The sequence below is a fragment of the Copadichromis virginalis genome, linkage group LG7 (genome assembly GCF_057382275.1).
Source record: "Copadichromis virginalis isolate Kocher_CV1m ecotype Utaka linkage group LG7, C_Virginalis_male_GT1.1, whole genome shotgun sequence".
Lineage (NCBI taxonomy): Eukaryota > Metazoa > Chordata > Actinopteri > Cichliformes > Cichlidae > Copadichromis > Copadichromis virginalis.
Genome location: NC_140624.1, coordinates 7,019,402 through 7,038,996, shown reverse-complemented (window position 1 = coordinate 7,038,996; position 19,595 = coordinate 7,019,402). Strand labels below are relative to the sequence as shown.

Sequence of the window (19,595 nt, the reverse complement as noted above, 5' to 3'; positions counted from 1 at the left end):
TCTGAAACAAGCTCACCCTAATAGTGATCATCACTCAGAGACAAATTTAATATGCAAATTCAAAGGTGAAAGAGGCCACAGTGTAAAATTGTAGACATTTATAAACGTCTAACCCCCATAACCCCATTTTATTACAGTCTTTTCAGGCACACAGTTACTAATGTTTCTTTGTCAGTTCCAGCAACTTTAAAAGAGTAAAAGGAACACATTCTCTCAGGCCCTCCTACCAAACTGTCAGCACCTCGTTCATCATGATGAAATAAAGCAAGCAACTGTTTTCCTGCATAATAGCACAGAGGGAAGTTTCTCTAAGGTTAAACACTATTTTAAGAAACCACATGAACTTTGAGGATTTAAACTTTGTGGTCTATTGTATGTGTATCTGTGTATATGTTTCCTCATAAGTGTAAGCTAAACTGCGTGAGTGAGCTTGCGTTTGTGTGCTTGACTCCGTGAGAGGAAATGCTGCCAACAGAGATAATAAAAAGTTTTGTCAGGTGTGTGTGTGGATCTGTTTTATGTTTCTGTGTGTGGGTGTGCATTATGCAAATACCTATCTGGTATGAGCATGAACAGGTAGCCAATTGGAGTGGGATAAGGAAGTTAACAGGATAAAAAACCCATTGTGGTGGGGCAGCACCTGCAGTTTCTACATGCTTCTGTTAATTCTAAGCTTTCGTTAGCAAAAGGACTCACCTTGTCTGACTTTACACTCTAGTAAACTACGGTGTCGGAATCTCAGGAGACTGCTGAAAGCGGATCTTCGCGAGACCTCTAACAGGTCTGGTCAGACTCCATTCTACTGCTCTGGTAGGCTGTCACACTGGTTCTGGATAATCAGCACTAATGACTGGTTGCAGTATAATTAACCCGAAGGCTCAAAGTGTACTAAGTGTACAAAATCCTAATAAGAATTCTCAATATGCTTTAATATGCTGATGTTTTACCTTGTTTTAGTCAGGTTGGCTGTGCATGTGGTATTTTCATTTCACAGTTTGTCTCTTGTTACTGTAATTTTTAGCTATGCATTGGCTACATTATTTGTTTCAGTCATACAGGACATCGTCAATTTTAAAGACACTGAAAGCTGTATTGTGTAATTCACAAAACTTAAACTTTAAGAGGTTCCTCTTTGAAGTTAACTTAAATAAAAATTAAATGCAAAATTAAGAATAAAGACAAATAAGATTTTTAAAAGTCCACCAAGTTACTTTCAGTTATGTTTCAGTGCTACCACAAGGCTTTAGCTCTGACTTAAAGGGAAAGCAGCCAGTCTTGTCAAGAGCAGACAAAATGTTCATGTTAACTTATTCTTCAACTGCTGCTTGTGTCCTTGCATCATGACATATCCAGTGCAATGATTGTTCTCTGTGACTTGGCCGACAGCATATTGATTCATGACTGTGACTTGAATTGCTGCGTGCGCGTTGTATTGACAGAAACAACTTTCTGTTGCAGAAACTACTCTCTTGTTAAGATACGTGCTTGGCACTCGTAGTACTCATAGATTGAAGATAAACACATAAGAGATTTGGGCTGATTGGCAGCTGATGAGATGTTCTGCTTTGATTTGACGAATGTATACCTTATCTTCTGTAGAAATCGAATTCATAAATCTTGGCTTTTGTTTGCTATAAAACTGTTTTGCTAGGTCTTTAAAGTGATAAATTTCTCTAACTGTATGCAGATGTGTTATACTGGCGACTCAGTGTTTACTGAAGAAATGTGTGACATGGCTTGGAGCTATTTTGTTTATAACCTACCATAAAACTGCAGCCAAGTTTTTCTATGGAACGGTCAGAGTACTGTGTATTACACTGTTTAATGTGTAGCCATTTAAAACGGGTATCTCATCTGCTAGCCTTTCATAGTTTCATTATCATCTAGTAAGTCAGAAAAATTTAGAATAACAGCACTCACACCTAAGCAGCTCTTCTTGTCATTTTGGGCAGATACAGATTTAAAGAAGATTTTAAGAAAAATAATAAATGATCGTCCCAAAACTTTACATATACAGACAACACTTTATTTCTTTTAACAACAGCAGTATTAGCTGGACGTTTGGATTTCTATGTCTGCCTTATGTTCTGAGCATTCAAGGGGAATTTCAGTGCAACAGTAACAGAAAACCAGATGCTGGCATTGGACCATCGAAGATATGACTAAGCTATTGTGCACATGCAACACTTGTGCTACCAAAACAGTGGAGGTGCTGAAATTCACACTGACTTTATTTACATGGAATGCAAATATACTTGTGGTTACATTTGAAACATGTCTTTATTTATTTTTTATATGTGAACAGCTCACCCTTCAAAAGTAACTGCACCTGTGAATAACGAATCCTCAGTGAGTCGATATTACGCTAATAAACATCAACTCAATGGCGACATAAGCTGCTGTACTTTAAGTGCATCTAATGATTAAGCGGAGTGTACCTTTCTGTTAGTCTTCTGCTACTTTACTTCTTCAAGGATGATGCTACAAGCAAACCAAAAATATGATTACACCACTGAAGAACAAATAAAATTCATGTTTTAAGCTGGGTAAAAACAAATAGATTAGACCTTGATTAAAATACAAAACCCAACAGACCCTTTCTTCATAACGAGTACACAACATGCCCAACCTGCCACCTGTGCTGACACGGAATAAGTTTGTGACCACACTTTGATGGTAACAAACAATCAGACCTGTGTTTGATTTTTTTTGCTGAAATTCTGACACCTGTGGTTACCACAATAACAGCAAGAAGAATGTAAAAATAAGGGAAAACATTTCCAGAGCAGCTACTTTCCAGATGGCAGTTAGCTCGAATACACTGAATACTGCTACATCAGATATGTGAAGCAGCAGCTGCAGCATTTGCTGTCTGCATTATTAGCACGTTACTTTAGCTTTGATGCAATGTAAAGAGGACAGCGTCTGTGCTGACATCCTGTGAATCTGTTGTGCGTAAATAAAGTAGATTCAGTCATGCATGAGATGTATACATAATCTTTTAATATGGAATGTCATCATCGAGGTCAAAAGCTCAATTTTCTTTACCTTTATCTATGCGAGTATGTGTGCATACATGAGTGACAGATTATTTTTGACTCTGTCTATACAGTAAAGTACTACCCTCCTGCCTCAGCCCCTGGGCCATGGTACATCTGAGCATAGAAGTAGCAGTATGAGTGTAACTACATCCACAACCCTCGACAGCCAGGTGACCAGTGCCTGGGGCCCTGCTAACCCCTATCCTGATGGTGAGGATTATTGCACACACTGACACAATCAGAATGAGGCCTACTGTATTTTTATTCCTACTCTTATATTCTGAAGACTCCAGTTCACTCAATGGTTACAAAGCTGCAATTCAAAATGTAAATAATTCAACAATTAGCAGCTAATGTATTGTTCACCTGGAGAGCCCAGAGCTCTGAAACACAAGGCGTGAATTAGACATACCCAGCTGAGAAATAGTGTTACAGTAAATGAATTTGCTATTTAATTGTTGACAAATACCTTTGCTTGTGGGAGTCATGCTTCCCTCATCAGATACACCTTTACAATGAAACTAAATGAAGTCACTGTTAAGTCTAAGAAAAGAGCAATTATGTCTGTGCCTGCAGGTTCATTGGTGATGGCTGGTTACACGAGCCGTCTGTGGCCTCATGAGTCCCAGCCTCAGTTCTGGAGTAAGTACCAAGTGTGGGAATGGCTGCAGCAAATTATGGACATGCACCAAATTGATGCCTCCAGCATCCCATTCCAAAACTTTGACATCGATGGCCATCAGCTTTGCAGCCTAAGCTACCAGGACTTCATCCGTGCAGCTGGCAGCGTGGGACCCATTCTCTTCCACAGCATCACAGAGCTCAAGTGGAGCGGTACGTCTAAAAACTCTGGGAGAGAGGTTTAAGGGGCAGCAAAGGAAGATGATTAGTGCCAATAAAAAAGAAGCTGGGTGATCCGAGTTGTGTCTGGAACGAGGTCTTGATGATGAGTTGTTGAGAACGGATCGCAGAGCTGGTCAGGGGGTCGCACAGCATGCTGCTGTAGAGGGGCAAAGGATTGCTTAGAGCCAAGGAGATGATGGATTTGTTGTTTGCTCTTGCTAGAATGGGTTTCCTAACAAAGCACAGAGGGGGTGTGAAGCTGAGAAACAAGCTGAGAATTGGATCGTCCATTGTTTTTTAATTAGAGCTTTTAAACAAAGTCAAAAGGTTTTTCTTTTTTCTTTGCCTTTTTTGTTTCTTAGGCCTAATACTTCATTTTTTGGCTTATACCTGTTGCAACTGTATGTATAGCATGTGGCTAAATAAGAAAAGAAAATAATACAAATTTATGTAAATTACACAAGCAGACTATATTTTATCTAGCAAATAAAGCCAATACCTTTTCAAGAGTAGCACCAATAGATCTTGCACAACAGGTTTAACCCTGAGGTTAAAAAGAATTTCGAAGTAAACTGAACCAAGAGAACAGTTCTGCTATTGTTGTAACCAACTGTAAGAAACCTGCTCAGTTTCTTGAGATAAGGTGTCACATTTTAATACATCAAATATTGTTCTCACACTGATTGTGATCACAGGGTGTTATTGCTAGATGAGTTTGAAGTCATTGGTGGTTATTGGAATTTAGAATACATTTCTGATGTTACTACTTTTTTTGATCAAAAAAGGTGTGTCGGTGCTTCACTGTTGCTTTTCCCATTTCTACTGAGACAGCCGGGAAATGGGAGAGAGGAGTGCAGAAAGTAATTTGTTGACCAATCCCTCAATACCAGCCATTTTGAAAATAGTGAATGTACTGACTTAAATATTAATTTGCAATTTATGCTTATATTTCATTTATTTTTCCGTCTTTATCTCTGCACAGGCCAGTACCACGTGGATATAGGGCAAATGGAAAGCAAACCTGAATGTAAGAGTCCTTCACACAAAATGTTAGCCAAAAACACAAACATCAGCATTATAATGAATACATTTTCCTGTTCATTGTACTCATTGTGTTATTGCCCTAATTAAGCCTGCCTCCTACCTATTTCTTTCACAGTAGACTTCTCTTGTCCATTTCCAGATGTCAGCTATCCACCTGGAGGTACTGCTGTGATATTTCTGCTATTGTCTATTCAAGTTTTATTCATCGCAGACAAAAAATACTGACCTGACTTCTTTTTTATTTAGAAATCTATGACCCCTCGGTTCACCCCCTTGCACCTGTTGCCTCTCCCAGGGCTCCTAGTCCAGGTGAAGATTTATTTGTACTATATAGAGAGCAACAAACTGTGTAACTGAAAATTATGTTTCACAATGAATTATCTCTTTCCCAGACATCAAACGATCTTTCACCCGTCCACATCCAGTCAAAAAACACAGTAAGTAATAGAAAAAATCTTTTTAAACTAATGCCTTTTATGTAATTTTGATGTTTATTAAACAACCACTATCTACTCTTTTGTTGTTTTTACCAAAGACCCAAGGGGGACCCATTTGTGGGAGTTTATCAGGGACATTCTACTGAATCCAGAGCGAAACCCAGGACTGATCAAGTGGGAGGATCGGACAGAGGGTATTTTTCGTTTCCTGAAGTCAGAGGCAGTGGCACAATTATGGGGCAAGAAGAAAAATAACAGCAGCATGACTTACGAGAAACTAAGCCGTGCAATGAGGTACAACCCCTCACAGCTCTCTTACATTATTTATTAAAATATAAACCTTATGTTTGCATACCATGAACACACAATCACGATTAAGACGTTGGGATGTTGTTTTTCTCAGATTGGTGCTGTCAGCAACAGAAAACAATAACTTTTGTTTGAATGACCATGAATAAAGATGAAAACGTGTACTTTGTGCTTCTATTTGATGCATTAATTCATCTCTTTGTGTAACTGATGTTGCACCTGTTTTGACTCTTACCTTAACGACAGGTTGTTTTCTTTTTAGTACCTCTTTGTTCTGTTAGTTGATTTGATGAAAGAATGACACAATACTGTAGACTGCTGAATTCTAAATAGGTTATGGAGAATATTAAATGCGTAAATAGGTGTGAACAAACTGGTGTAGGAGTTATTTTTTTTAATTAATGGGGTGCAAGAATTTAAACTCTGTCTGAAATGCAAGCACAAAGCTAAAGTAGCACAAGCGAGTATATGTATGAAGTTGCCAGTCTTTTTCTAAACAGAAAGTTAAGAACAAGTAACCTGTAAACTGTGATGTGATAGAACCTGAATTGTCAGTAAGTTTCCTGGCATTTCCAGCAAATGGCAGATAAGAACGCAAAGAATCTTTTGCATTTCAACTGTCAGTTGAAATGCAAAAGTCATCAGAAGGTACTGCGGATTATTTTGAACTGACTGGGGGAAAGTGGAGTGAAACACAAACAGCAGTAAAACTTTACTTAATTCAGTCAATCCAACTAAGTGAAATATGCAAGACTTTTTTTATACATGTGTTTTTCATAATCTAAAATTACTTGATTTGTCCGTTCTGTCTTACAGATATTACTACAAAAGAGAAATCCTAGAACGAGTAGATGGCCGCAGGCTGGTTTATAAGTTTGGAAGAAATGCAAGAGGGTGGAGAGAGTCGGACAAGTGACGGTTTCATTAATTTATGTTTTATTTGGTGTTGTGTGCTTAATGCTTTATTATAGTTTGCATTGACTGTTTTTGATGATGTCTAAACTGTTTTTCTTCCTGTTTTTTTTTTTATTTCAATTTATAACTATGTTGTGATACTGCACTGAAATATTCTTTACTGTGCCTTAATAGCAGTCAAACCTTAAAATCTTGCTTTAAAAAGATGAAAAAATTATAATAACCAATTTTTTAAAGAGTTTTCAGATGTTTCTTTTCAAACAGATACTTTTTCCAAGTACCAAAAGAGCACATGTCGATAACACATTCAAAATACATGTGGCAAAGAAATGTATGTAGCGTGTTTTGACACTGATACTGTGAAGTGTACTTACGAAAGGATGATTGTTCACTGCTTAAAAACCAACCAACCAAAAAAAAAAAAAAAACAATAGTAAGAAAATAATAAGGCCAAAGCACAGCACTGAATACATAAACTAGTGATGAACTAGAAATATTTACAATGTGACAATATGGTTTGTACTATTTCATACTTTACATCCATTGAACTGTCCAGAAAGTGTGTAAATGTTTGTTGATATTACAAATAAAGCTTGTAACTGTTTTTATTTTATAAAACTCTTTATTTTCATGAATTCCATGTGTAAGATCTGAATGTAAATTAAGAAACTGAAATCCATCCATCCATTTTTTTTAAACTGCTTATTCAGTTCAGGGTGTCAGGGACTGGAGCCGGTCCCAGCTGTCATTAGGCGAGAGCAGATACTCTGGACAATCACACTAGCATTCACACCTACGGCCAATTTAGAATCACCAGCAAACGAGCATGTCTTTGGGAAGCCAGAGTGAACCTGCAAACTGCAGCTATTCTTGCCCAAACTTGAACAATATTGATGAGCTACAGAGTGCTGTTTAGATCCACAAGTGAAAGCCTTGTTCCCACTAAATCTGTTACAAGCTTGACTCTGAAAAGCCATGCACTTAAAGATAGTTACTGCTTTATCATGACAGTGTGAAATGCCACACAGTTAATTGTTTGTCACTGTGTGCTGTAGCTGCCAAGCTGGTTCCTGCAGGCAGCAGACAAATGAGAGGGCCTTGATGGCCAGCAAGATAAAGGCAGTGCCAGTAAAAGACTGCCTTCTTTGACTTGCATTTGCAAGCAAATCCATTGCTAATCTTCAAATTTGATTTATCTGGCTTATGCAAGCCTTCTTTACATATTGATGACTGACACCACGTTCAGTCGTTATCTTTTGCACTTTCGCACTGCGCCGCACTGCATTGTTTTCAGTTTAGTCACTATTCTGTCTCATACGTATGCATCATAAGGCAATAATTGCATGTTGTACACTGAAAGACAAAACATGGCCTGTTCTTAAAGCATAATTGTCAATAGGTTGTGATCAGAACTGATGGAATGCATGAAAGCTAAACAGAACACTCCTTATTGGTGAAAAAACATATCTGAGTAGAGGCGTTTCAAGGATGGGTGAATGAATTAATGTAAAGTGGTACAAACAGAATCTTCCTGATTGGACTGAAATAATAGCTAGTGATTGTCCGATTGTTGTATTACATGAAGTAATGTAATTCAAACTGAAGTGTTTATTCATCAAATCCCATTGTTTCTTTTCAGAGCTATTATCAACAAATCACACTCTATAGTTTCTCTGGAGCTGATCTTGTTACGATCCATACATACATTTGAAATGTATACAAAATCAAACCTAGTTGTATTTAAGGCTCGATGTATATAAAGTTAGATTGTACATGATCCTTAAATAGTAAAAGAAAAATGGAAAATGTCAACTATGGTTAAAAAAAAAAGTCTAAAATCAAGTGTCAAAATCAGTTAACATAATTTTTCTAAAAGCAGCTTTGTGTCGTAGCATCCGTTGTGAACTTCCTAAAATTTACTTCTAACAAATAAGACACATATAATTAAAGAAGAAAGAAATGATAATGAAATTAATCTGTGCTGTTTATGTGACAAGAAAATTTCAAAATTAACTAACAAAACTAATGCTTTGGATACTCATGGCGAAAAGTCCAACTGTCAAGCAAACACCAAGGCAGATATTGAATTGTGTATTATGTAACCATTACTGCATTTGCCCATGATACCATACCAGTGAGTGGTTTAAGGCAAACTAAGGCTCATTGCACATGAACGCTGATATACTGTATTACAAAGAGATGAATCGAGAAATTAATGAATGTAATGACCAGAAGCACAGGAATACATCAACAGCTCACATTTAGCCTTAGTTTGACTTTGTAATAATATTAAGCATATTATATCACTGCTGTGAGCTGTGATAAGACAAAACTTTGATGTGAGTCACTGAAGATGATTGAGCAGTTATGCAAATGTTAGACTCACGTAACCTCTGCAAACATGAGCATGATTTTCCTAACAGACCACTGCCCAGTGATCACAAATCATAGCTTTACATACTTCTGATACTGTGACACGAATAGTGCTGTATGTGACCGAAATGGCTCCCAGAAGCAAGCTGCACGTATGACAAGGCAGCATATCTGACGAATTCAAGAGAGCACCGTTAAACCAGCGTGACATGTATTTACAGGACTTGATTCTAAGTTATCGAGTGCTGGTAACGAAAGCATTCATGCAAACATGCACCCAAACCGGTTGTAATAGATCTGGGAAGGAAGAAAAAATACATTTGCACCTGAGGAGATATTTAATCCATGTGCCTCACTTTAGCACTTTGAATTCTTGTGAGTTTTTTGTTTTTTTTACAGACATGCTATTATAATAAGAACAGTCCAGACAATTGTCTAGGAAGATGACAACAAACTCTACGTGGGGTAGAATTATCTAGTGGCCTCCTTGTTCTGATTTATTAGACAATGGCTGCCTTTGTTTGGCCAAAAAGCATATGCAATACCTCCCCACGAGTACCTTTATCTCTTATAGTTACAAAATGATTTTCTGATTTGAATAAACCAAGCAAAGGGTATTTTATTATTTAAAAAGGGAGAGCATTAATTCAATCAGATAGATGCAAGAGAAAGAACAGGGAAGTGATAAAAGATAGCCTAAGCATGGGCATGAAGACAGCAAGATGTGATTTTATGTCTGCATCCCATGCCAATAAGTGGGGCTATTGTGTTCTCTCAGTGGATACACTGGCTCAGCTTATCTGGGCCCCTTATCATTTTTGTCTCATACTCAAATGGACCTGTGAGGCGTCCAATCCAACACTGAGTTGGACAGATTAGTGCTCTGTTACTGATGCAGCTTTGCTTTTTGGGGTTATGGGGAGGTCAATCTAGCATTTTATTACCCATTACAAAATGACACACTAGATCATAGTCTTATGATAGGTAAGGAAAGTAGCATTTAAAGTACTTGTGAAGAACGAAGAAAGTATTTTGGTTTTTCTTCTGCATTTGCATTAAACAAAAAATAATTCAGAAATGACCTTTGTTCATATTTTTTGCTGTAACCAAAAACATGAGGAAGTATTCATGAAAATGCACAAATTATTTGTTTCCAGTATGTTACGGAGCCAATTTCCATTGAAGATTTTGGAGTTCCCATTACTGTTGATTTCCTTGTCTGCATTTGACAATTACTAAAGCTGTAATTTCCTTGTTTCAACCCAAAAAAAAAAAAAAAAAAAAAAAAAAAAAAAAAAAAATCAGGTAGAACGTCAGTGTCAAGTGTACATTTTTTGCATAAAAGGTGAAAACAAAGTTCAAAAATAATTTGAACATCAAAATATTAAAAGCATATAAACCAGCTCTACCACTGCTGCAAACCCAAAGCAGCTAAATAAGAGTGTCCATCTTTACATTTCATTTAAAAATCAAATTAAAATAAAGACTGCAGGATCAAATGTCCACACTGGTATTTTCTTTTTTCCCCAGAATACTCATGATACTGTCTTGGACACAGTTCGTTATCAGCAGCACAACTGAGATTGATGACAGATGACAATAAAGTTCCGGATAGATCTGACAGTTACTCATTTTCTGGGCTTGTTTTCTTTTTAGACAGGTTTCATTTTACAAAAATCTATTGTTTTCAAAAAGTTAGTTTCGTAAACTCTGGTGTAATCATAAATGTTTCCATTCAGTCAAAACTGTGAAATAAATATACTAAACAGATCAATCCTAGGCTATATAATATTTGTGCAACAGGTTTTTTTTGTTTTTTTTAAATGCAATTTTCTGGACCAGGCTGAAGCTGGACACGGCGAAGCCGAAGCTGGACCAGGCGACGGCAAAGCTGAAGCTGAAAACTGAGCAGGTAGCAGAGCTGACAGAGCTAGAGACTGAGCTAATGACTGAAGTAGAGGTTGTAGTAATGGCGGACAACAAGGTAACTGATCCAATTCTCCTGAGCTTCCTGAACACAAGGAAAAAGGCTGGACGGGCTCACTAGCAGAACCTCAGCTGGCCTGGGAGCAGGGACAGGAGTCATGGATGCAGGCTCAGAAAAACAGTCTTTTGAGGTGTCACATGAACAGTTTCAGTGGATATCGACACAAAAAACCCCACACACCATGGTGAGCTGATTCAAACATGAATGGCCGTGGAAGACAAAACTTAACTTGATCCATTAGCTCTGAGGCAGTAAGTCCAAGTAGTTTAGCCAGTTTAAATATGGTGGATGGCACCTTGTTATCTGTAACGTTCTCACCAGTCACATCATACACATCCTTAGATAGTTCACTAGGGACAGATACAGAAACTAGGGAGTCCCTTAAAACATTGTCCTGTTCTGAGACGATGGTGTCACTTGTGCTCACCTCCGGGGCTTTCTCAATTGTGGCAAAAACAAAGTTCTTAGAGTCTACAGGCAAGTAGTCCATAAAACCTGGGTTGGCCATTGCTATCTGAGCTGGTTGGGCCCAAATGGAGTCCTTCTCTTCCTCCTGCTTCCCTGCGCAGGAAATAATCCAGAGTCCTCGAAGTTGCGTGACACGAATTTTAAATTCAACAAAGTTACTGAAGTAAATGTCTGCTGGGTCCAACATGGTCAGGTTGTTCTGTTACAGTCTGGCAGAAGCAGACTGTATGTATTGTGAAGAGTGGACCCAAAATGCAGACACCAAGGAACTTGGATCAAAACTTGAGTATCAACAAAAAGCGAGCCGTTTAATGAGGCTGGCAGAAAAGGTACAAATAAAGGGCAAGGCAAACAGAAATAAAACTAACATTAACCTAAACTGGGAGAACTAAACAAACAACATGGAAAAACCTGGACATGAAACCTAGAAACATGGCATGGAGAACATGGCGTGAACAACAGACGACCTGACAAGGAATGACTGAAGACACACGGACTAAATACACACAGGAGGATAATGAGGGAAACGGAAACACATGGGGAAACAGCTGACACACATGAACATAACCACGTCACAAGGGGAGAGTAAAACTAAAAACATTGAACATAGGAACACAGGACCACTTCAAAATAAAACAGGAAACATAATGAGACGCAGACATGACAACCTGAACTTGACAACGTAAGACACAGACATGAAACACATGAAGGGCAAGGGAGACTTAACAGGGGTTGGAAGACACAAGGGGAATCTAATAACAAATTAAATAGAAAAACTAATGAGCTTAACCATATACTATAAACATCAAAATAAACTAAAACTCAAAACACTGGGTCATAAGACCCAGGATCGTGACATACAGTCCTTCAAGTACCTCTGTGTCCACAACCCCTCAGATCTGACATGGTCTGCTCACATTCAGGTCCAGTACAAAAAGGCTAGGCAGCGCCTGTACCACCTACGACAACTGAGGAAGTTCAGGGTCTCTCCAGAGATCCTCAGGACTTTCTATATAGGCGCTGTGGAGAGCATCCTCACACAGAACATCATGTCCTGGTATGCGAACAGCTGTGTCAAGGACAAAAAACAAACATTCCCATATCATGCCTGATCCTTCTGACTTCTTTGCAGCACAACTTTAACACCACACTCACACAATGTACATGCCCAAATTTTAAAATTGTAAATTTCCAGATTGTTTTATTCTATTTAACTTGTATGTAATTCACTCACTTATTGCACGTAATGTCCTCTTTGTATATATCTACCTACTTTACTTACTTCCGTGGAGCATATCAGGTTTCACTGCGTGTTATACTTGTATAACTATCTGTGTGACAAAAAAAGGGATCTCGAATCTTGAATAAGCAGAATAAAAATGGATAAAGACACATTTTGAATTATATGTCCTTATGTATCTTTGAATGTATGTTGGTAATATGTGTGCAATTTACAATGCATTCATTACAAACATTCTTGTCTAAAAGTCTCTGAGTTACAGAGAGAAATACATAACCAACAGCACACTCTTCAATAATGACAACACTTGCTTTTATAGATAAATTAATAAATGGTTTTGTTGTGGTAACGGGAAAGAATTTGTTCTTCTCAAAGTCTGGCTCTGCGTACATATCTCTTCTCTTCGATATAGTACGAACAACAACAGCAGTTCAGCACGAGCATCGACCCTTTTCATCCTTTAACAAAGTACCTTCACAGCAGAGGGCAGTAGTTCACTGAGTCTATTTAAAAGCGACAGAACTACATTTTAAAGGCACTTGAAGGACCAATGTAGGTAAGACTCTTGTTGCCTGATCGTTAATGTCTACACGAGCTTATAATACATTTATCACCGGGGTAAACTTTTTTTTTCATTAGTCCAGTGTTTGCGTTTAAAGATTTTTCTGTGCTTCATGTTTTTCTTTTAAAAATACGGATTTTATGGCAGAAAACGGCTCTGTCCTTCTTCACCCCACCCCCTCCTTTTTTGTCGTCAGGCATCTATATGGACACGTCTTGCCGACGGAGGACGATAACATGGCGGCCTCCTTGCGTTTGGGTCGTCAGGGAATGTTATTTGGCCTCAGACTGAATAATTTTAATAAATGTTTAAGGTCGACACACCAATGGCAAGACCAAGTCAGACACTTCTTTCAGTCGCCATGGGTACTCGGTAAGTGTTGACAGTTTACCAGGTAAATGGCTGTTGCCCTTTCTGTGCTGACAATCGCTGGCATTTGCAATCGTCACTACCCTTTAATGGTGCAACGTTACTTTGCTCTCGTTTTGTCAGGGCATGACAAATAGTAGGAGTGTTGGTAAATCAGAGGGTTGGCATGAGTGTTAAGCGAAAAATGTAATGGTTATTTTTTGCAGTTAACGGTATGGAAAGCTGCTAATGCCGCTTTCTAAATCACTTGGATTATCTTGCATGTCTCCAACCAGTCTGGTTTCTCTCCCTGTAAACGAACTTGCGTCATCAAAGCTGTCACATTTGTAGCAGAATCATTAAATGTTAAAAAAAAAAAAAAAAAAGAGTATTAGCTCCAAAAAGTGCTAACACTGAAGCGGCAAGGAGGAGAAAGAGTGATAGTAGATGAGTTTAAACACGTAGGTCAAACAACAAAAGCAATGAACAGTGTATAAGAGAGGTGAAGAGAGTGTGGGCAGGGTGGAGTTGAGTGTCAGATGTGATAGTAGAAAGAGTGAAAGGCAAGGTTTACATGATGGCAGCCAGACCTGCTGTGATATAAGGTCTGGAGACAGTGACACTGACTAAAAGACAGGAAGCAGATTTGGAGATGCTAAGATTTCCATTGGGAGTGCAAAGAATGGACAAGATTAACACTCAGTATATCAGAGCCCAGATTGAGCGCTTTAAGTTAAAGAGGCGAGACTGAGAGGGTTTGGATATGTTCAAAGAAAGAATCATGGATATGTTCGGCAAAAGGTCTTGAATATGGAGCTGCTTGGCAGGAGGAAAAGAGGAAAGACCACAGAGGATGTAGTGAAGGAGAAGATGCAGACGGTTGGTGTGACAAAAGAGGGCTCCAAAAAGTTCCAAGAGTGTAAATGCGGTGTATCAGAACTAGGGCTGCACGATTAATCGTTAGAAAATCGCGATCTCGATTCATACTTATGTGCGATCTCATTTCCAAATGACAACGATTTAAAAAAAAAAATAAAAATAAAAAAAATAAGACGACGACGATTGTACCGCATTTTGATCCGGGACGTACTCTGCATGAAAACAAGCGCTCACTCTTCCTGCTCAACAAATGACAAGGGCGGAGCCTTATACCACGTGATACAGAAGCCGTGCCGTGTGATGCTAAAATTAGCAGGGAAAAAACAACTGAGAGCACGTCAGGGATGACGAGAAAGTGACAGGAGAAAATCCGTTCCGGTCAACCACCCAAACACCAATGACGGGAACCTTATACAGCGCTTTCCTATACACATCGAACTCAAAGAAATTACGGAGGCTATCACTTATCACCTGACCAAAGATATGGCTCCCATCAACACTGTGCAAAACGAGGGATTTAGGAAAATGATCAACACCCTAGACAAACGCTACACAGTGCCGTCCTGCAACTATTTTTCTATTGTTGCACTACCTGCTCTATACACGCAGTGTCGAGCAACGGTGGAGACAGAATTTCAAGCAGTACAACATTTTGCGGCAACAACAAAACGTGAGACATTTGTTGTTTTTATGTTTATTTATTGTTTTTATGTTCAGTCTCAACTGTTACGAAGTCGATGTGCAGTTAATAAGTGCAATAAATATTTATACTGGAAAAGAAAATCGTGAGAGAATCGTGATCTCAATTCTAAGCCAAAAAATCGTGATTCTCATTTTATGCAAAATCGTGCAGCCCTAATCAGAACTTTATTTAAAGGGATCTTATTGAGAAACCTTAAACTAGCTCCTCCAGGATGATGGCGCTTTAGGGCACTGGTACTTCACTATTTGCAGATTTGAAGAGATGCACTGAAGCTGTTCTGGTGGAACTTGTTGTGCCCATGATATGCCCATATGCCCATGATTCCTGCGCTTAATTTTTTTTTTTTCCGTTGTGACATGTAAACATGTCAGTAATTAAAATAAAATGTTCAGTCCCAAATCCAGTGTGAGTATATGAATTTGAAAAGTTACACAGATGTCATTCTTTGTCAATGAATCTCATTCAGAAATAAAACTGCCCAGTAAATGTTTTGGGACTTTAAGCATGAAGAAGATAAAATGTAAACAGACAGATTTTCTGTTTTTGAGTACTGAAACAACACGCATGCCATATAAATACACAACTCTTCCTTACACATCTCTGAAGGTTGATTCTGTTCATCTGGACGTCCCGATGAATAGAATCAACCTTTGGAGATTTACTTACCATACCTGGATAATTGAGCGTGCATCAAGCTCTTCCTTACACACTGAATATGTCTGTGAAGGTTCTCAGGACAAGACTCAGCAGTCCATCTGCATCTTAAGGATAAAGGACACTCTTTCGAGGATGCCAATGTTCACATTTTGGACAGAGAGGACAGATGGTTTGAAAGAGGAGTGAAAGAAGCCATCTATGTCCACTGTGAGCGACCATCTTTGAACAGAGGCGGTGGTTTACGACACCAACTCTCTGCCATCTATAATCCAGTTTTGAGATCCCTTCCCAGACGCCTTAACGCCCACTCTCATCCAGGGCCATCTGACCTCAGGAATTCGCATGATAAGGTGGGGCCAGGTTTCACAATGAACTCACCCGAAACTCTGGCTGATTGGGACCCACACCCAGTTTCACACCTTGGCTCAGGCAATTAGAGGATCATCAGGGGGTCCTTTTGTCCCTCTGTGGGGGGAAACTCCCACTAGGCTTATATGTGGGACTCTCCACCATTTGACCTTAGAACTGAAGAAGCTTCTCGGATGAGAGGTGAAACGTCTTCGAGTAACTTAAAGAAGTCCAGACGCTTTTCTTTGCAAGCTCCTTTGACTTACACACTGAAGTTTTGCACCACTGCTGAACATACAGCAGGTGGCAGCAGCACACAGTTTGGCCAGAGACCATGCAACATGAAACAAAGGCCATGTTACAATAAATAAAAACTAACACACCAAGAATTTGAATAATTGAATCCCCAAATTATTTACATTTTTCATTTCTCTTTTAAATTAAATGTATATAGATTTATAGTTATATAACTGACTAACTTGGCTGCCTGACTTTTATTATGTAAGATTAATTTAAAGTGTGGCGTCAAATGGAAAGGGCTTTTTTTTTTTTTTTTTTTTTTTTTTTTTTTCTAGTTTTTGTTTTTCTTTTACCTGTTTGGGTTAATGTTGTTTACTGCTAACAGAAACTTTTTTAAAATATGTATCATGCATTAAAAAATTCTATTATAAATGACTGTAATATGTGTGTTGTTCAGTAAACATAAAGAATGTGTAAAACAAAGGGCTATTCATTTTAAGTTGTACCGTGTTTGAGCTCTAAACCTTATTTTTGTTGCTTTCAGCTTTACTACCATATGTAGTAAAGCTGTTATCTTGGATTTATGTTTTCTTCTGGCAGCCTGAAGCTCTAGTGTGAACTCTGGCCTTCTGTGTGACTACAGATGGTGACAGTTGGGGACCACAATGATACAAATGCCTTTGCATCTTCTGGTGTGGTGTCATCCAGGAGCACAGTTGTATAAGTGACATGGCAACATTTTCATGGTACCGCTGTCTCTTGTGCTCTGCTGCAAGTTGAACATACGGACCCCCAAGGGCTTTATTCGAACTATTCAGTGCTACTTCTGAGCATGTTACTTGATGCATTTTGACATTCAAATATTTTAGATGAAATTGCAAAACCTTACTGGAAGGGCTAATTTTTTTCCTATTCTGAAAGAAAGGGGGGATTTTTGTTTTAAATTTAAACCTAATGAAACCCTTGACATTATGTGCCGTCGAAAATCATATGTTATTTTCTTTCTCTCCTCTAGGCGTCAGTCCACTCAAAGTGCAGATGCCCGCACTCTCTCCTACCATGGAAGAGGGAAACATAGTCAAATGGCTGAAGAAGGAAGGTAAAGAAAGCACGTTGACAGAAGACTTTATTAGAAAATTTAACAGACACTCATCACACATTTGTACTGAGCTTCTTTGTCAGATTTTAAACCTCTTTGCGTTTTAATATGTTATCCAAAGGGATAGATGCTTCACTTTTCTTGTACTTGTAATATCCTCCCCTGTAGTGCTCAGTTGGTTTCCAGTTCTTAAAGTAACAGAGAGAGGCCTGAGAAATGGGTCACCTGAGGGCCTCTGGTGGCTAATTGGCTCAAGGACCATGGCAGTCATTATCAGTCACTGTTTAGCAACTCTGCATAGCCAGGATCCTTAGTCGCACACTCATTTATCAAGAGGCCAGATGCTGAATTCTGATTGGCTTCTCTGCTGTGTTGCTATGTGCTGTGACTTGAGGTTAGATTTGAGTTTGTTTGTGTGTGAGTGAGTGAGAAAGGTGGGGGAAAAAACAGATGAATTATTTGAGAAAAATATATCTACACTACTACTTTCTTGCTTTTTAAAAATGAGTTTATGGGAGACTGATTAAAAGCACTCAATTTGGATAAGATAATATGTTCAATTAATCAACTGCTGCTTGAACTGGTATTTGAACAGGATCCACCTGAAAGGGTCAAATGAATCCTTTATCATTTTTTTTTTCAGCAAAACATTGAAACAGCAGTGAGAAGATTCAATTTAGGGGAATTTATTTTTACAGGTATTCTTAAGTGAGCCACAACATTAAAACCGTGTCTACTATATTGTTTACAGTAGTGTGCAGAAATAACAGTGATGTAGACGTCTCCAAAAACTCTATATGAGGTGTGCTATATTTGTACAATTCTAACAAGCTTGAAAGTCAATATTTGGATTTTGAAGGATTCAAAGCCAGCCATTCAAAACAGTGCTAACCAGTGCAGCACCATGCTACACTAAACCTATATAAATTTGAGAAATTGGATAAGCTGGATTTGTGTACTTTGTTGCCTCTGCATCACTGACAGTCCTGGTTGTTGTTAATAGATTTTAAGCTTATCTTTCTATATACCATTGTAGCCAGTGAAAAGGTTTAAATTTCGGTGGACTTGGCATAGATGTTTGCTTGATTAGACAGATCAACTAATTAGATTTTGATGATTGAGGATCACACTCACTCTGTTCATAACTCCTAGAATAAAGTCCCAATTATGACAGTACACAGTGTTTAAGAGGGTAAATGATTAGGCGATTACATTTATATTTAAAAGGTCACATTGACTATGACATCATAATGTCCTGAAAAAAACATGCTGAAACTTGAATGGTGGTAGATGAATTCTTCAGCAAGGCACAAGGCTAGTTTTGTCATCATGTCCATTGCACTCGAGTAGAGCAAAGGTGAAAATGTCCAGGGTCACCTTTTTTAATCTTTATTTCTACACATTGCACCTCACCCCAGGGGTCATGTGGTGTTAAAACCTCATACCAATCCAATCTGCATTAACTCTCAGGGGCTTCCAAAATCAATACTCCCTCTGCTCTTCCAACCTTTCCCCCATTTCTTTCCACCTTAACCTACCCTGTTTTGTTTTTGTTTGTTTTTTTTCTTCCTACACCTCATCCTACCTGTAATAAATCCTATACATTTAGAAAATTATTTGCAATTTTGCAAAATATTTTTTTAGGCATCCTGTTTTCAAAATTTGCTACATTGCCATATTATCTATCATCTCACAGCTGATTAAAATGTGACCAGATATCAAATTTGGGTAACCCTTTTTCAGGCCCCAGCCTTTAGGAAACCATAGCGCAACACAAAAATGAACTACGTTTTATAAACCTTATCTGTTCCTACCACTTCCTGTTATCACACAGCCAATAAGAAGATTCACTCAGTTTCCAAAGAACTGACAACAACAATTTATTTCTGTCTTGACTGAAATACCATTTAAGTTGCAAAAAATTTGAATTTCTTAAGTATCTGAGCATTACAGAACCAGTGGTTCCTAATTGCTATCCTACTTCTTTGCAAATCAGATGATAATGTATTCCAGCTCTTTCATGAAGTGGACTAGTGAGAACCTACTGGGATAGCCAACGATCTTGCCTTCTATCAGACTTGCTGCATTTTCAGATCTCACAT

General features: G+C 38.4%; 2 protein-coding genes across 5 annotated transcripts in view; both read left to right on the top strand.

Annotated features, from left to right (window-relative positions):
- Nucleotides 1-634: 634 nt before the first annotated feature.
- On the top strand, nucleotides 635-7,193 carry ehf (ets homologous factor). 3 transcript variants are annotated; one of them, XM_085461425.1, is made up of 9 exons: nucleotides 635-810; nucleotides 3,113-3,251; nucleotides 3,618-3,875; nucleotides 4,867-4,911; nucleotides 5,068-5,088; nucleotides 5,175-5,237; nucleotides 5,321-5,365; nucleotides 5,464-5,659; nucleotides 6,491-7,193. In XM_085461425.1, the coding sequence occupies exons 2-9, from the start codon at nucleotides 3,176-3,178 to the stop codon at nucleotides 6,588-6,590; spliced, it is 804 nt and encodes a 267-aa protein (XP_085317551.1). In that variant the 5' UTR covers nucleotides 635-810; nucleotides 3,113-3,175; the 3' UTR covers nucleotides 6,591-7,193. The 3 variants fall into 3 exon arrangements, with proteins under 3 accessions (XP_085317551.1, XP_085317550.1, XP_085317549.1); XM_085461424.1 differs by having other exon boundaries at nucleotides 5,047-5,088; XM_085461423.1 differs by having other exon boundaries at nucleotides 5,044-5,088.
- A 6,002-nt stretch (nucleotides 7,194-13,195) lies between these two features.
- pdhx (pyruvate dehydrogenase complex component X) overlaps nucleotides 13,196-19,595 on the top strand; it is a 30,452-nt gene continuing 24,052 nt past the window's right edge. The window contains exons 1-3 of one of the 2 annotated variants that reach the window (XM_085461421.1): nucleotides 13,196-13,213; nucleotides 13,416-13,591; nucleotides 17,410-17,493. In XM_085461421.1, the coding sequence (XP_085317547.1) occupies nucleotides 13,456-13,591; nucleotides 17,410-17,493 (220 nt within the window). In that variant the 5' untranslated portion in view covers nucleotides 13,196-13,213; nucleotides 13,416-13,455. Of the gene's footprint in view, nucleotides 13,214-13,415; nucleotides 13,592-15,876; nucleotides 16,157-17,409; nucleotides 17,494-19,595 lie in introns of those variants that run through there. The other variant, XM_085461422.1, reaches the window with a different exon arrangement.

Excerpts from the sequence above, each read along its gene's own strand:
- ehf (XM_085461423.1), top strand. The coding sequence starts at position 3,176 with ATGAGTGTAACTACATCCACAACCCTCGACAGCCAGGTGACCAGTGCC. Across the intron at positions 3,876-4,866 it reads CACAGAGCTCAAGTGGAGCG|GCCAGTACCACGTGGATATA; the intron begins GTACGTCTAAAA and ends ATCTCTGCACAG. Across the intron at positions 5,366-5,463 it reads ACATCCAGTCAAAAAACACA|ACCCAAGGGGGACCCATTTG; the intron begins GTAAGTAATAGA and ends TTTTTACCAAAG.